The 12370-nt window shown below is 28.5% G+C and overlaps 1 protein-coding gene across 1 annotated transcript; it reads right to left on the bottom strand.

Moving 5' to 3' along the window:
• Positions 1 to 2024: 2024 nt before the first annotated feature.
• LOC110622426 (KAT8 regulatory NSL complex subunit 3) lies at positions 2025 to 4402 on the bottom strand. The gene is made up of 6 exons (XM_021766922.2): positions 4200 to 4402; positions 3989 to 4050; positions 3754 to 3889; positions 3311 to 3383; positions 2876 to 2941; positions 2025 to 2521 (listed from the first exon to the last, which is right to left on the bottom strand). The coding sequence occupies exons 1-6, from the start codon at positions 4337 to 4339 to the stop codon at positions 2306 to 2308; spliced, it is 693 nt and encodes a 230-aa protein (XP_021622614.1). The 5' UTR covers positions 4340 to 4402; the 3' UTR covers positions 2025 to 2305.
• Between the last annotated feature and the right edge of the window lie 7968 nt (positions 4403 to 12370).

Below are 12370 nucleotides of genomic sequence, written 5' to 3'. Positions count from 1 at the left end.
TTCCAGGAGGTTGCTCGTTTACATGACATTTCTAAGACCATTACTTCTGACAGAGATGTGAAGTTTTTAGCTCACTTTTGGGTGACTTTATGAAAGTGTTTTGGGACTGAATTTCGATACAGTAGTGTTTCCCATTCCCAAACTGATGGTCAAACTAAAGTGGTAAACTGCACTCTTGACAATCTTCTGCATTACATCTGCAGTGATAAGAAAACTGCTTGGGATCTTGCTCTTGCCTAAACAGAATTTGCTTACAACAGTTCTGTCTACAGCTCTACAAAGATGTCACCCTTTGCAGTTGTGTACAGAAAAATTCCTGCACATACAGTTGATCTTATTGCCTTTCCTAAAGGTTTTTATAACAGTATTGCAGCAAAAAACTTGGCAAATTAACATTTGGATATTTTCAAACAGATACAATAATACCTTACGGAAACCAATAACAAGTATAAAACTGCAGCTGATAAACATAGGCGTTTCAAGTCCTGCAGTGCCGGTGATCAAGTTATGCTATATTTGTGCAAAGAACGTGGTGGATAACAGAAAAAGTTTGAATCAAAGAAGATTGGTCCATTTTAGATTATATAAAAGATTAATGACAATGCTTATATTCTTGACCTCCTACATTATATGAAAATTTTCAAGACATTTAACGTGGCAGATCTATTTCAGTATTATCCTGCTGATAATAACTTGAGATGGAGTTCTTTACAAGTGGAAGAAAATGATGCAGAATAATTAGCTTTAGATTTTATAACAGACTTAGATCAAGTTTAATTTCTGCTGCCGATATCCATTAGAGGCTCAAGATAGGTTTTTGAAAAGAAAAATTTGGAACGCACGATTTTAAAAAATGTGACAAATATTACAAAATTCGAAATAAAAATTTCATTGTCTGGTGTCAATTTTGCATTTTTATTATTTTTTAGATTTTTCTATAATTTTTTATATTAGAGTTTTTATTATTATAAATAGGCCCTATCTTGGCTATTTAAACATTTTTCAATTTTTAAAAATTTAATAAAAGATTAAAGTCTTATTTTTTAAATTTCGGTCATATAATTTGTTACCATCAACATTTCTTTGTGCCATTAGAATATGGAGAAGGAAGAGACGAATTGCAACTTCGAGAGTCATAAACATTAGATGAAAATAAAAAATAAAATGGCATTTATTCTCTGCACTTAATAATTTGGATAAGAAAGCTGTTCGATGTGACTTTGGGTACCTAATCTTCTTTAGCTAAGATGCCATTCGTACATCCTGAAAAAGCAGATTCAAAGGATAATATATAATTCAAGGAATCCCACTTATTTCCCATAAATTTGTTTCCAGTTAATTGATAGTAACAGGCAGCAACAATTAGGACTTAGGAAAACTCACTAGACAATAAATTTTTTGCCTCAACCATCATGGCATCTGCACAAGTCCAGAAACCTGCTGAGGAAACCAGCCTCCAAGAACACCACCACGCCAGCCTTTTTCCAAATCCACACCCATGATGAGCACAGCAAGAGCCAAGGACAAGACATGGGCCACCCAGATGGCCATCCCTTGCTCAACTGTGTCAAAACCAGGCCCATGGCAACCTGGTGAAAAGTATGGAATGAAAATGAAAGACAAAGGAAAAAGGAAGAAGAAAGAAAAAGGATAAGACGTGAAAAAGATTTAATTTAAGAAGGATAACGGCACAACAACGGCAAATAAAGAGTTGCTGAGGACAAAAAAAAGGCAAGCATTGTTAGCAAATTACTCCACAATTAGATAAGTATAACTAATATATCATCAATAATTTTCGGGACCTAATTAAACTTGTTTTTCCTGTCCAGCATTTACAGAATTGAAAAGTGAAGGCAAGCATGGTGACTGCCAACATAATCTTCAAATAAAGAAAGAAAAACCAAATGAATTATAGCATGATAAATAAATAAGAGACGTGTTAGCCGTTGAGGCATCAGATCAAGTCAATTCTGATAGTGCATGTAAAGATTTCACTTCATCAGCGAACCATGCTACATAAAATGTTGAACGCCGCAAACAGCAATTTGTGACATTAGATGAAGCAATATTTATGAAATAGTCATTCCTGCAAAAGCCCTGCCCCCTAATAATTTCATTTCCCGGACATAGGTATACAAAACTTTCTGAGACGGAAATAGGCAGGCAATCAAACAATGTCAATGCTGAAGTGAATGCCACACCTGTTCTAAACCTAACGAAATTACAAAACCATACAAAGTAGTTTGTCCAGCCTGATATGAGAATATTCTGATGACCCTGAGACAACTGGAAACAAATTAAATTATCATTTTCCTCCGATACACCTGGAGACAAACGATGCAACAGCCTGGATAGCAAGATCTTCAGCTTTATCTTGAGCTAACCCCATCATTTGAAGATGCTTTTTAGCAATTTTGAGAGAATGGTCACCACCATCAATCACGTACAACTCGTTGAGTGATTTCATCTTCTTGCAAACAGCTTCCAACTTATCAAGAGGACAAAGCCCATCTTTGCTACCCTTCAAATGCACAGAACAAAAATAATGCAGGGAGATAGAAGGGGGAAATGGCATTAACACAAACTATAAGAAAAAATATATTAGAAGTACCACATACTTCCAAGGATGAAGACAAGATGGAACTTTCTAAAGAACAACATTTGGCAAACAACTTATCATTTCTGTTTTTTTTTATGCTCTCTTTTCTGTTAAATAACCAAAAGATTATTTTAGGGGAAAAAAACAAAAACCAAATGTGAGAAATAAGGTCTAACAACTGCAATGGCTACTTCAAATTTTATTATCAAAGGCACAAAAATCATCCATTATCTTATTTTAATTCAGAAATTCAATAATTGAAACTAAAAGGTGTACCTGAACAAACATTATAGGTATGTCAAGTTGCAACAATGTTTCATCCCTCACAGCTCCATTCACGCCCTGAAACATTAAGAAACTGGAATTTATCTATTGCTTTGATAAAGCTCCATCTTAATACTAAATATAGACTCAACAGAGCAAACAACAAGCCAAACTCAATATGCCTACAAAGGTGTGCCAATGCATAACTCAAGGAGATTTGGTTTACCACAAGAAGTTGGTAGAACATAGAAAGAAAAATGCACACCAAAAACCAGCCTACATCCTACTACAAAACACACATATGGCAAACCAGAAACATAAGCACGATTGGTTCATAATATAAGCATCAAACCAACATCCTCCAAATCCTGAGTAATTGAGATAAAAACCAAATAACCATTTTAGACCATTTATGTTAATGAAAAAGCACGCATGTGTATTGCAAACCTTAAGCGGGTAACCCAAGCAAATTACTGCCGATGCTGCAATGTCACCCTCAGCAGCAACCATGCAGCTTACTCTACAATAAGCCAAAATTAAAGTCAAGAACAGAAAGTAGCAATATAAAATGCATTCCGCAATTAAATATTATCTTTTTTTTTCCCCCCTTTTCCCAGCGAGAACAGGAAAACAAAATCACACAATCGAATTAGGCCCCCATTCAGTGAAACTTAATTTAAGTTCTTTTACGTATCAATTTTTAATATATTGAGCTGCCAAAGTATCCAAGCTGACTTTCCACATGAGCAAAAGCTACTAAACTAATCAGGTTAGAATAAAAATTTCAAAATTCTCAAGAATGTGTCAATTGGGAAATAGTAAGAGAAAGTTATTTTTTAAAAAAAAAAAAAAAAAAAAAAACAGAGAATTCCAGAGGTTGTATATTATACCTAGAGCCCATTGATTTACCGGCCAAAATCAGCGGATGTTCAGGGTACTTAGCAACGGCCTTTTTCACAATATCTTTGTGAAAGTCCACCAATTTCTCTGCTTTGGGAGGAGCCCTCTTCTTTCCGCCAGAAATATCTAACAAATCAAATAGACTTAGAATCACATTGACATGATAAGACAATCTCTAACACTTAATTTACTCCACTAAAGTAAACAATGATGAGATTGGCTCACAAGGATAGTCAAACGTGACGACTTCAATAGCATGTAAAGCATTTTTCAACATGTCCTTCCATCTGCATAATTTCAAAGAAAATAATAAATAAAGTATAATTACTCAACGTAGTTTTGGCAACAAAAAGCAACTAGTGAGATATACACATCCACAAAAAACTAGTGAGATATACACATCCACAAAAAACTGAGGACCTAGAAAAAGAAATACCTGATCATCCAATCGGAAGAAGAAGGGGCACCAGCACCGTGAGCAAAGACAACCACAGGCGGTGGTATTGGTGAGTCGTCGTTTGTATCTTCGCCATGTTCCTTTCGCCTTCGCTTTGGCGGAGGTGAAGAAGAAGCCATTTCGGATTCAAGTAACTCGCAACCCACCCGAAAACTGAACCTCGAATCAAAAATAAATTTCGCCTTTTTGAAACAACAAAATGCAGAAATCGGTCTAAACAGACATTCAATTTCGCGCCACCCAGTCGTGCCCGGTGCCGGTGTTTTGGGCCTAAATTGGGCTGGATCGGCCCAGGTTCTATCAATCGATTGGCTGGTTTACATAATAAAGATTAATGTTTTTAAATGTCACCCAGTCAATGAACTACCATAATCGAACTTAAATTTAACCGATATATTAATAAATAGATATTATAAATTAATAATAATATTTTTGTTATAATTAATTATTTTATAAGTAATTTTTAAAATAAATTTACTTAAATTTTAATATTCAAATATTTTTAGAAAATAATTTGAGATTTTAAATAATATCAATCAAATATATGGAATAGAGAAAACTTAAAATTATTTTATAACAATAAATGAAAAATAAATATTACTGTATTAAAATAATATGAAATAATAAACAAAAATTTTATATACTTTTTTATTTTATATGAAATAATAAAATAATGTAATAATTTTTATATATTATAATAATGTAATAATAAAATTTAATTTTAAATAAAAAAATAAAATGTTATTATAAAATATATTTTTATATTAAATTAATTAATTATAAAATAGATTCGCATAATATATATCTTATATATAAAATTTAAATTTACCAAAGTATTAATTTTAAAATTTAAATTCGTTTCGAATCAATTATAACTATGGAGTGTGGATTGGATATCAAAAACACGGATCCATTATGGTCCCTAATCCCTTCTACCAACTCAACGGGACTGCCTAGCCTCTATTTTGGGTAATTGGTTATTGCTTTTATACTAAATTTCTTGATATTTTTGCATTAGAAAAACAATATACTTGCACATTATTGATATATATAAAATTAATATATATATTTTTTATTTTTAAATTTAATATTTTAATTTCTATATTTTTATTCTATCAAATTAAAATTCTCTATATTTAATTTTCCATTAATTATCTTCGAATAATAAAAAAGTAATTTATATGGACTTCTATGAGATTTGAAAAAATACAAATAGTACTCTTTTATTAAATTTTTAATAATAAATGAATCTTTAAATTTAATTTTTATCTAAAAAATGTTATTTCTATTAAATATATATATTGTTTTAGCTGATATTGACTATAAAATTATATGTTTTTTAATAGCCAAAATATATCTCTAAATAGCTAATATCTCTTATAATAAAAAATTAGTTTTATCTATTATTTTAGTAAAAAAATTGAGAGGTTACTATTTTAATTTTAAAGATGGGTGAATTTATATATTTATTTATTATTTTTTATTTATTATTATAATAAATAATTTTAATTTAATAATATTTTGTAAACGTAAAAGTTTTTATATTTATAAAAATCAATTTAGACGAACTCTAAATATAATTTATAGGTATAAAAATTAATTTTGAGACTAAATTGATTTTGAGAATCCATCTACATTTATCAAACTGAAAAAAGAAATTATAAAAATTAATTTTGAGACTAAATTGATTTTGAGACTCCAACTATATTTTATATTTATCAAACTGAAAAAAAAAGTATTATTTTTATGGAGGGAACTTTAGTTTGAGGGAGTCAAAATTTTAAGACTAAAATATTGAATTTAGAAATAAAAAGATGCATATGTTAATTAATTAACACACGTAAAAATCATTTTTCTAAAAAAATTCAAGACATTTTGGTTTAGTTTTCTTAACATGTACTTCCCCTTGTGTTTTATTATTTTTAATATATTTGTTATTACTGTTTCAATAAAAATGTAAAAAATTTAATTTTAATTTAAAATATAATAATTTTTTTTAGATGCAGTACAAGTGATTCACTATATTTTACAAAGAAAAATACAGATATATATATATATATATATTTGATTCAAAAAAAAAGATATATATATATATATATATATATATATATATATATATATATATATATCACAGAGCATATTTATGATGTTTTAATTTTATTACGAAGGCTAGGGTTCTGCAACCTTAACCTGGAATCCCCAGTATTAAGTCAGAGTGTAGAGGGAGAAGAGAAAAGTATCGTCAAACACGGTTTTATAAAAGTAATAGATATATTATGTTTGTTGGTATCAGAGCCATAGGTTTGTTTGCATGGGAAAGAATCCATTATTAAAGAATTTTGAAAGAGTATGTTTTGGGTATGCCAACTGAACCCATTTAAGCCAAGGTTTTAGGCGTCATAGGGTATAACAGGCCGTAGCCGCGACATAATTCAAGATTTTTGAAAATGGATCCTTTTTTTTGTAAATCAGCTAGTACAGTAAAATCAGATGATTCAGAATCTTCAGAAATTAAAAGAGTAATAAATAAAAATGAGTTGATATTGGAAGATTTTGTAAAAGTCATAGATGAATGGAAAATTTCTAAAGTAGATAAAGAACAGATTTCTAAAATCCCAAAGTTTAATGTTTTCAAAATAAATTATGAGATAAAAACCGAAGAAAGAGATTTTCAATTAAGTAAACCTTTTGAGAAAATAACTCTTTTATTATAAAAAATACTAAGTCACCATAGGAGTAAAAAGTACAAGTATATTCATATAGGATTAATTCAAGTAGTAATAAAACCCTTGACCCGAGAAGGATTAAATACTAGTATATTAGCAGTAGTTAGAGATGCAAGATTTTTAAATTTTCAAGATTCTTTATTTGGATATGTAGAAACCAGTTTAAGTGAAGGACCTATATCCTTTGAAGTATATCCAGACATGACAATCTCATTAAATGATTTAAATATTTTAGAAAGTATAGTTTTAGAAATAAAAACTCATAATTATAGGATGAAACAAGGTTCCATTCCGATCGTATTAATATATAAAATTCATTATAAAGCTATGAATTCGGTGTTTGGAACTAAGTATAAGCTGCAGCCTAAATTAGGAGAAACAAGATTTTTACAGACAGATTTGACTAAAACAAATACGGTAATTCCTAAAACAATTCAGTGGAAAGATATAACCATACCAGATGAATGGATATTAGAAGGTATAATACCTCCTACAGAACCAGAAAAAGTAAAACCAAATACAAATTTAAGTAAAATTGAGCAGTTTGAAGATGGTAAAGTATCGCTAAAATTTAATAGAAGTATAAGTGGTAGATATACAAGATCTTCATCTTTAGAAATAACAGAAGACATAGGAAGAGTTTCAAACCTACCATCAGTAATATATGCAACATATAAAGACATAGGAAGAGTTTCAAACCTACCATCAGTAATATATGCAACATATAAAGGAGATGAACCTAAACCAGTAATTCAAACAATAGTAAAACCCAGGTTTTCAACATCGGATATCCCAGATAGACACCTTAAAATGAAAGGAGTTGATTATAGTTCTTCAATACCCCAGGCAGTATATAATCCGATAGAAAACTATTTAAATCAGCAGGCTGAAATAGCACCTTCATCACCATCAGCATCTGCTATAACAGAAAATATAAATAATATAAGTAGAGAACTAAATGTACTTAGTAAAGAGAAAATTGAAAAGAAATTTTTAAAGGAAATAACTAGAACAAAAAATTTAAGTAAATTAAATAAAATAGTTAAAGAATATAAATTTGAAAATTTAAAAGAAGAATATCTTAATTATATCAGTCAGAATAAAGAAGAAATATGATTTTTTGAATGTTTCAAGTTATGTAAAAAGAAAATTATGAATCCAATAACAATAAGAGATAAAAGGTCAGAATGGATAGTAAATGATACGGTTGTTCAGAGTGAATTTCTGCCAAAAACGATGAGTAAAATATTAAATGGAGATAAAAAAATAATTTGTGCACCATATAAAGTAGCTAAAAAAAATGATACAGATAAAAAAATAATAGAGCAAAATAATTTTAGTAATGCAAGTTTAATATGCATAGGCACCCAATTAAAAAAGATGGAAAAACTTTTAAAAAATAAACAGGTAGAAGAAAAGGAGGAAGAAAAACAAAAAAATTAAATCACATATTTTTAAACCATATCAAATCTCTAGCTCAAGTAAAAAAGAATTAAAAAATAATAAAAATGAATTTTTACAAAGTTTAAAAGATCAACTAAGTAAAGTAGAAACTTCTGAATCTAGTAAAAATATAGTACAGGAAACTGTACAGTCAAAAATTATAAATATAATAGCGGAAGAATTAGAAACTGAAACTGAGCAGAGTCAGACAGATTCAGAAGATATAGAACAATTTGAAGTAAATCCTATAACGCATAAGGAAATAGTCAGTAGAGCACCAGACCTAGAATTAATAGATAAACCAAGTATTAATTCTCAATTTAAGTATAATGCTTCAACAGTTTATGAATGGAATATAGATGGACTGTCTAAGTATAATATATTAAGTTTATTACAACAAATGACTATGGCAGCTAATGTATATAAAACCCAGTCTTTTGCTTCAGATTGAGCAATAGCTGAGATTATTATAGCAGGTTTTACGGGACAGTTAAAAGGTTGGTGCGATTACCACTTAACTTATCAAGAACAGTTAGACATATTAAATTCAATTCAGGTAAATGGTGAAGGAGAACCAATATTAAATGAATTAGGAAAAACTATTCAAGATGCAGTATCGACATTAATTTTAACTATTTCATTACATTTTATAGGAGATCCGTCCCATTTAAAAGATAAAAATGTTGAACTATTAAGTAATTTAAAATGAAAAAAATTAAGTGATTTTCAATATTATAAAACCACATTTTTGACCAGTTTAATGTTAAGGGAAGATTCAAACCAAGATTTTCGGAAGGAAAATTTTTTAGCTGGACTTCCTTATTTTCTAGGAGAAAAGGTAAGAAATAATATAAAACAACAATATGGAAATCCGATAACTTATAATAAACTAACATATGGACAATTGGTAAGTATAATCCAAAAAGAAGGTCTACAGATTTATCATGATTTAAAATTGCAAAGAACATTAAAATATGAGATGCATAAAACTAGACAAGAATTAGGATCTTTTTGTAAACATTTTGATTATGGAATAGGACAGGATAAAAAATGAAATAGTCAATGTTCAAGAGATAAACCCAGAAAATACCATAAAAAACACCAATATTATAAAAAATGATATATTAATAAACTAAGTAAAGAAGAATTTTATAATAAAAAGAAAAGTTATAAACCTTACAAGAAATATAGGAAGAAGACCCCAATAAATAAGACTTAGAATAAAAAATCATTTAAAAATTTAACATGTTATAGTTGTGGACAAAAAGGTCATACATCTAAATTTTGTAAGTTTAATAAAAAACTAAATGAGTTAAGATTAGATGAAGAGATAATAAATAAAATTTAGGAATTATATATAGACTCAAAAAGTTCAACATCAGAATTAATAGGAAGTGAGAACCAGATAGATGAGTTAGGAACTGGCTCGTCGAAAAAATCAATAAGTGTACTAACTAAATAACAAAGTTCATTATTGGAATTAATAAATAACCTAGAAGATAATAGTACTAAGGAAAAATTTCTTAAAAAATTAATAAAAAGTTTTGATGAGGCAGCATAAATTAAAAATATTGTTTCTAAAATAGAACAACAAACTTATGATTTAACTAAAATATTAAATAAAAATAGGAAACTTAAAGAAACAGTATCTATAGAAGAATTGCAAAGAGAAATCAGAATAATAAAAACTGAAGTAAAAGATTTAAAGTATCAGCTTCAGAAGGATTCAAAAAGGATAAAATTTTTGGAAGAACAATTAATTTCTGAATCGTTTTCTTCATCTGGAAAAGAAGAAGAAGAAGATGACCAGAATGAAATAAGTCAATTAGATAATAAAGAAGTAGATAGTAATTTTATATTATTATTACAGGAAATAATTTCTAGAAAATATTTAATAAAATTTACAATAAAATTGTCAGAAGAATTTGTGATAGACACTATAGCATTATTTGATACAGGAGCAGACTTAAATTGTATAAAATCAAGCCTGGTACCTAAGAGATTTTGGATTAAAACTAAAGAAAAATTATCTACAGCTAATAGGACTAAATTAAATATATTAGGTAAGACAGAAGCATTGGTAGTAAACCAGGATTTGGAAATAAAAATTGTATTTTTATTATCCCAGCAGATAAATCATATGGTAATATTAGAAACTCCTTTTATAAGCCTTTCACACCTTATTCAGTAAAAGATGATTGTATAAAGTTTAAAGCAAGAAATAAAACAATTAAGTTGGAATTCACAGAAAAACCTAAAAAGAAAAATTTAAATCTAATAAAAGCACATTTTATTAGAACAATGGAAATAAATTCGATAATAAAATCTAAGAAAGAAGATTTAAGAGATCTGAAAAATAATGTACATTTTAATAGAATTAAAAGTCAAATAGAAAAAGAACATATAAAAGAGAAAATAAAAAATTTAAGAGGATATATGGAAAAGGAATTATGTGCAGACCACCCGAATGCTTTTTGAAATAGGAAACAACATTTGGTAGATTTGTCATATGAAGAAAACTTTAATGAAAAAACTATTTCAACTAAGGTCAGACCCATTCAAATGGCACTACAACTACTGGAGCACTGTAAAAAAGAAATTAAAGAATTAGAAGATAAAAAATTAATAAGTAAATCAAGAAGTCCTTGGTCATGTGCAGCTTTTTATGTTAATAAAAATGCAGAAATAGAAATAGGTACGCCAAGACTAGTCATAAATTATAAACCATTGAATATAGTATTTAAATGGATTAGGTATCCAATCCCTAATAAAAAAGATCTTTTAAATAGATTATATAATGGAAATATTTTTAGTAAATTTGATATGAAGTCAGGTTATTGGCAAATCCAAATCCACCTTAAAGATAGATATAAAACTGCATTTACGGTTCCATTTGGATAGTATGAATGGAATGTAATGCCTTTTGGACTAAAAAATGCACCATTAGAATTTCAGAGAATAATGAATGATATATTTAATCCTTATTCAAAATTTTTTATAGTTTATATTGATGACATTTTAGTATTCAGCCAAAGTATAGAAGAACATTTTAAACATTTAAAAACATTCTGTATGGTCATAAAAAAGAATGGATTAGCACTAAGTAAAACTAAAATGAATTTATTTCAAACCAAGATCAGATTCTTAGGACATTATATAGAGTAAGGTATTATCCAACCAATAGAAAGAACATTGACATTTGGAGGAAAATTTTCTGATGAAATAACTAATAAAATCCAATTACAAAGATTTTTAGGTTGCTTAAACTATGTTATAGATTTTTATCCAAATTTAAATAGAATAATAAAACCATTATATGAAAGACTCAAGAAAAATACTGGACCATGGACTGAAGAGCATACTAGCATTATAAGACATATAAAATCTTTAGTAAAAGAAATTCCTTATCTGTATATCCCAAATCCGAATGCATTTAAAATTGTAGAAACGGATGCTTCAGATCTAGGATATGGAGGAATTTTAAAACAAAAAATAGATGATAAAGAAAGGATAATCCAATTTACTTCAGGACATTGGAATTCGGCTCAATTAAATTATTCGACTATTAAAAAAGAAATTTATTGTGATTTGTATAAATAAATTTCAGTCTGATTTGTTAAATCAAAAGTTTTTAGTAAGAATTGATTACCAAAATTAGGCCCATTTTTCATGTTATTATTGATGTTAAATAACATATTTTCTATCTAATTTTATGGTTTTGATCTTATTTTGCAGAAAATGGTGTAAAATGGTGATTTGGTGAAAAATGGCCTAAAAATTTCGAAAAGATGGTTTGGACGATGTTGTTTGACCAAACCACCCCCAAAGAAGCTGCCCAAAAAGAATGAAAGAGAAATCCAAGAGATCAAGTTTGGTGTGCCATGATCAGTTTGCCCAAACAACTGCCCAAACCAAATTTACAGTAGAAACGGAGAAAGACAAAGAGGAGTGCAGACTTGTTATTTGACCAGCTGTTTGCCC

Source organism: Manihot esculenta, chromosome 1, assembly GCF_001659605.2.
Source record: "Manihot esculenta cultivar AM560-2 chromosome 1, M.esculenta_v8, whole genome shotgun sequence".
NCBI classification, from domain to species: Eukaryota; Viridiplantae; Streptophyta; class Magnoliopsida; order Malpighiales; family Euphorbiaceae; genus Manihot; species Manihot esculenta.
Note: the sequence above shows the minus strand (reverse complement) of the source record. Positions and strands in the feature narration are given on the sequence as shown.